The 6,260-nt window shown below is 37.8% G+C and overlaps 1 protein-coding gene across 2 annotated transcripts in view; it reads right to left on the bottom strand.

Moving 5' to 3' along the window:
• The window catches only part of Nfu1 (NFU1 iron-sulfur cluster scaffold), a 43,349-nt gene that overhangs the window by 18,788 nt on the left and 18,301 nt on the right, over positions 1-6,260 (bottom strand). For both annotated transcript variants that reach the window (XM_015479571.2, XM_015479572.2), the window contains exon 4: positions 2,487-2,553. In XM_015479571.2, coding sequence (XP_015335057.1) covers positions 2,487-2,553 — 67 coding nt within the window. The remainder of the gene's footprint in view (positions 1-2,486; positions 2,554-6,260) is intronic.

The raw sequence follows: 6,260 nt of genomic DNA, 5'->3' as shown, positions 1-6,260 counted from the left end.
AAAAAAAAAAAAAAAAAAAAAAAAAACAGTGAGATGTCCAGTGGTTGAGAAAATAAACTAGTTCTTGGTTATATTTTAATGAATTATTTGGAAGATAGAAGAGAATGTTCTCAAAGATCTTCAGTAATAGGCTGTACTGAGTAGAGAAATATTAGTATTAAAAAGAAAAATATTCTGAAATTATCTGAATAAGAAAAAAGTAGCATATAAGCTGCAAATACACATATACATTCAGAAAAAATAGCAAATAATATGTAAAGAAACTTATGAATTATCAATTACAAATCAGAAAGGAAAACAGGTGATCACTGCAGATACCAGGTAAATGTGTAGTCAGTGATGAGAATATCGGCAGCAAAGTGATCAGGGCCTGGGAGTGTAGCTCAGTTGCAGAATTCTTGCCTAATGTGCATGAAATCCCCTGGAATGTCACTTGAAGATGGTCATAAAAGGGCTTTCTGGGAATTTAGAATATTTTAAACTAAAGATGAAAACATTTTACAATTGGATATTTGCAAGAATACACATAACCACTAGGATTGCTCCCAAGGAGGAAAATCATATTTCTCCTAATACACAAATAGCTACAAGAGAACAGTGGACTCGGTATGTTCACGTTCAAGGCACATCAAGAACTCAGAGTAGAGCCAGGTCCTTGATGGTGCAACTCTGTAATCCCAGAGACTTGGGAGGCTGAGACAGGAGAGGAGTTCAAGACAAGCCTTAGCAACTTAGTGAGACTCTCAACAACTTAGTGAGACCTGTCTCAAAATAAAAAATAAAAGACTGGGGATGTGGCTCGGTGGTAAAATATCCCCGGCTTCAATACTAAGTACAAAAAAACAAACAAAAACCCAAAGTAATCTTTTCAAATTGCTTAAGGAGAATTTAGCAATATTTTTAATTTTGACATACTATCAGGTTAAGTGATTCAGCGCAGTATACATACATCAATTATCAGATTTAAAAGGACATATTGTTCAAATTTCAATATTTAATTTCCTATTAACCTAGTAGACATACTAATGGAATAGCCCTTTCTAGCATGAGTTAGAAATGGGTAGCAAATTTGGCTTAATTTTGTGATATCTAGAGGTTAATTAAGTGCTACAATTATACAGTCTATTGTTCTATGAAACTCTGAAGTATTATTGAAGAATGGTGGAATTGTACATATGCACACATATATGTAACTTGTTTCATATATCAACAGAATGAATGAATATATATCACCTTTCAAAGTGGCATTTATATCCTGGCATCTAACATATGCATGTACAATTTATTTGTTTTTACAAAATATGTACTTGTGTAATTTGTATGAAGAAATTTTTTATTTTTTAAAATCTATTTATTTGCTTCTCTTCTGACTCTACTAATGTAAGGTAAGAATTAGTAAAAATAATACCTGGAAGCCTAAATTCTGTCTTGCCAAGACTGAGTCCTGCTATAAGGCAGCTGTATAATCTTGGACACTGCATTTAACCTGTTGAGGCTCAAGTTTTCTTTTGAAAAATTGGACATCTGGATTATAATTAGATCTAGACTATACTTAACTTCAATCTGAAAATTCTTTTAAATAATTGAGAAATGTAAGATGTAAACTTCATTTGAAATTTTTTGGGGGGCGGGGGCGGGAAATTCTAGGACTTGAATCCAGGAGTGCTTAACTACTAAGCCACATCCCTAGCTCTTTTTAAATATTTATTTATTATTATTATTATTATTTGTGTGTGTGTGTGTGTGTGTGTGTGAGAGAGAGAGAGAGAGAGAGTTGCTGGGGATTGAACCCAGGGTCTTGTGCATGCAAGGCAAGCACTCTAACAACTGAGCTACATCCCAGTCCTAATTTTTATTTTTGAGACAGGGTCTCATTAAGTTCCTCAGGACCTTGCTAAGTTGCTGAGCCTGGCTTTGAATTTGTGATCTGCCTCCCTCAGCCTCTCCAGCACTGAGATTACAGCCAATGTGCCACTACACCGAGCTCATTTGAGATTTTTTTTTAATGTTGCTCAAGACAATACAATGATCTTGACATATCATAATTTGATTCAAATGGGGTATGAATTCTTATTTTTCCAGGTATACAGATTGCAGGACCACATTGGTTATATAGCCACATTTATACATACAGCAATAGATTTTTTTTTTTAAAGAGAGAGTGAGAGACAGAGACAGAGAGAGAGAGAGAGAGAGAGAGAGAGAGAGAGAGAATTTTTTTTTTAAACATTTATTTTTTAGTTTTTTGGCAGGCACAACATCTTTGTTTGTATGTGGTGCTGAGGATCGAACCCGGGTCGCACGCATGCCAGGCGAGTGTGCTACCGCTTGAGCCACATCCCCAGCCCCAGCAATAGATTTTTAATAATAGGATGTGTAAAACACATTAAGAATGGGATTTATGGAGAGGGGAATCAGCTCAGAAAAGACTAAAAGTACTTCAAATCTTATTTAAAATAACCCTACATAAATCTTATTTTGTATACCTTTGTGACAGTAATGAAATCTGGTCCAAAGAAGACACTTTTTACTCCTTCAATTCTAAATAACTGCCTGTGAATACAGAAAAGAGAGAGAGGGAGATAATAATCAATTAGGAAAAAAGTTAAACATATTCAAAAGTAGAGAAAAGTAAAAGAATCTCCATGTACTTTTCACCAGTTTCAATAATTATCAACTCATGTCCAATTTTGTTTCATTTTCTATCCTACAATCCAACAATTTTACACCTTTTATCCAAGAAAAATGAAAACATATGCTCCACTAAGACTTGTATGTGAATCTTTATAGCACCTTTATTTATAATAGCCTCTCTCCCCAAAAATCTGAAAATGTTCATTAACAACTGGTGAATGAATAAAAAGGACTGTGGTTTATCCATATAATGTAGCAGTACCTGACAATAAAGAGGAATGAACTACTGATATATACAAAAATGAGAATGGCTTTAAAAGACTTCCAAAAGTAAGATATACTACTGTTTGAATCAGTCTACTTACTCATTCAGCAAATATTTGGACACCTCTAAATGACATGTACTGTATGCAGCACTAGGGAGATAATGATGAGCAAGACAAACTGGCCTGTCCTCAAAAGCTTACATTCTAGCAGTCAGCAAAAACATTTCCTACCGAAACAACAGAGAACACAAGATTAGTTTTTTTTCTTGTTTTTTTTTTTTTAAAGAGAGAGAGAGAGAAGTTTTTTTAATATTTATTTTTCAGTTTTTGGTGGACACACAACGTCTTTATTTTATTTTTATGTGGTGCTGAGGATCAAACCCAGTGCCCCTTGAAGGCCAGGCGAGCACATTACTTCTTGAGCCACATCTCCAGCCCACAAGATTAGTTTTACTTGACTGAAGATGAATTCTGTGAATCCAGGAAACAGGCTATTTTCTTTTTTGTGGCCCTTGCACAAGCTAGGCAAGTGCTCTTCCATTGACCTATACCTTTAGACCTTTGCATTTTTTTTAATATTTATTTTTTTTTAGGTGTAGATGGACACAACACAATGCCTTTATTTTTATGTGGTGCTGAGGATCAAACCCAGGTCCTGCCCGTGCTAGGAGAGTGCTCTACTGCTGAGCCACAATCCCAGCCCCGACCTTTGCATTTTTTAAATACAAAATATGTGAATTTCTTCTTCTTTTTTTTTTTTTTTTTAAGACTATTCAAGACTCCTGGGCTGGTGATCACAAGGCCCTGTTTTGTACTCTTTATTCTCTTGTTGGGTGTTGTAGTCACTGGGTACAGGTCCTAATTTGAAGAGAAGGAAAATAAAATTGACCTCTGAGAAATCAGCTAGCAAAATAATAGAGCAGGATCAAGAAATCAATCATGAGTAAGTAAAGAATTTTAGAAGTATCGAAAATGCAATTAAAAGGTGATCTTGGAGGGCGGGCTCAAGGGTAATCACAGCCTGGTAAATGAAAACCTTGTAAGTTATCATGTGACCTTGTCTAGGGATAGACTGTGATCACAGAGAGGAAGAGCTGAGTGGAGTACAGACAAGATGACCTTGAGAAGGAAGACCTGGGATTCAGCAATATGCAGAATTCATTCTTGATATAAACATTTCAAACAACACATATAAAGTTAAAATGCCCCTCAACCACATCTCCCAAATTCTATTATCATTTTGGGTATGCATTTTTCCTAACCTTTCTGCCAATGCATTTGTTATTTTGTGGGTTTTTAATTTTAATTTTAATATACATTTATATACATGTATATTATTCCACTGTACTCATGTTCTACAACTTGCTTTCTTCCCTTAATAATATTTATATCTTAGGGGTCTTTTTGTGAAAATAAATATGGATCTTCCTCCTCCTTTTTTAAATTTATTTTTTAGTTATAAGTGGACACAATATCTTTATTTTATTTTATTTTTATGTGGTACCGAGGATTGAACGCAGTGCCTCACCCATGTTAGGCAAGCACTCTACCTCTGAGCCACAACCCCAGCACCCCTACATCCTTTTTAATATGTACAGACTATAGAAAAAGTTTACCTAGTTTTTCCTAATGATGAATATTTAGGCTGTTTCCAAATTATCACCATTACCACAAGGCTACACATACCTTGTGTACAAGTATGAATGTTCTCTAAGGTAGGGTTTTTCAAACCTAGTAGTGAATGTGAAATCAATTATGTAGTGATCGGGATTTTGTTATTTTATATAATAAAATAAAACAAAATATTCTGGGTACAAAGGTATACATTTGGAACCCCAACAACTCAAGATGCTGAGGTAGGAAAATTGCAAGTTCCAAGATAGCCTAGGCTATCTTGTCTCAAAAAATTAGGGGGAAAAAAAAAAGGAAAAAGGGCTGGGGATGTAGGTTGGTGGTAGAGCATTCCTAGATTCAATCCCCAGTACCGCAAAATAAATAGATAAAATAAAATTTTAAAAGGAAATATAAAAATATATTACCTATTATAAAATTTAAAAAGTAAAAATTATCCCATAAAAAATTCCATGTGTGTGCACACACACACACACATACACACACAACAGACACATACAGGTGTATGTACTGCTTCACAATGTAAAATATTTCTAACTGTGCCTTATATCAAAAAAAGAAAATGTGAAAATTACATGTTCTTATGTATATTCTGAGAAGTGGCATGCTTGAGTCAAAGGAAAGTAAATATTTATTAACTGGAAATTTAAATACTATTTCTGAGCTTTATCTCTAACTGGTTAAATTAAACATATAAAATGATTATAAAGCTTTACTTTCCAAATATTCTTGGCAATCAGTGTCAGAATTAAGTTATCAAAAATTTCACCTGCGGTGGGTTGTACCTCAGTGAGGTGTGCACAAAGGCCCTGGGTTCAATATCCAGTACCAAGGAGAATATTTCCAACTGTTAATAACTGACTCTAGATTTAGGAAGATGGCGGCGAGGGGAGTGCATTGCCCCCGTGTGCTGCTTCACTGTGTGGGAGTATGACAAGTCAGGATGGCTAAAGGATATCTTGTTAGGAATTTCCAGCAATAGTGGGGTGCTCCGGAACCTGGAGGAAGGATTTCCATCGCACGAGGATCGGCTACGGGGACTCAAACACGAGAGGTTTGTCGCACGGAGGGTAACACTGCTTATTCAGCAAATCGCCCCGCGGCTAGAGTCTGCAGCGCGCGCTGGGAAACGAGGAGATAGCGACGCAGGGATACAGCGCTGCAGTTTTTGCCAGCCGTGCAAGCACCGTACTCAGGGCTGAATTCTGGGTTCGAGACGGGGGAAGGAAGCGGTCCATCTCGGTTCTCCACACCGGTCAGACCACAGAGGAGGTCAGCAGCCACCATGTTGGAAAGCTGATGTCACCATCCCTGTTTTCGACTGACCGCAGCTCATTCAGCCATAGAACAGGTAATTTCAGGCTGCCATTCGCCTGCGGCTTGCAGACAGATTGCTAGGGTTCAGTGCCTGGGGGCTTCTTAGAACCTGATCTTATCGGAGCGAACCGCCCTGGCCCAGGGCTGGGGAGCCTGCGGAGGCTGCTTCTTGGACCCTGCTCCTATCAGAGCATACACCAAGCACTAAGCGGCCGAATTCCGGCTCCCGGAACTGAGCCCGCGGGGAATGCTTCTTGGAGCCTACTCTTATAGGAGCTTACACCGAGCACGGAGCGGCCGAGTTCCGGCTCCCGGAACTGCCCTGGCCCGGGGCTAGGAGCCCGCGGAAACTGCTTCTCGGTCCGGGTCCTGCTGAGGGCCGGTCAGGACTCACCTGTTGCTTTGGTTGCC

Source organism: Marmota marmota, unplaced genomic scaffold, assembly GCF_001458135.2.
Source record: "Marmota marmota marmota unplaced genomic scaffold, marMar, whole genome shotgun sequence".
Lineage (NCBI taxonomy): Eukaryota > Metazoa > Chordata > Mammalia > Rodentia > Sciuridae > Marmota > Marmota marmota.
Note: the sequence above shows the minus strand (reverse complement) of the source record. Positions and strands in the feature narration are given on the sequence as shown.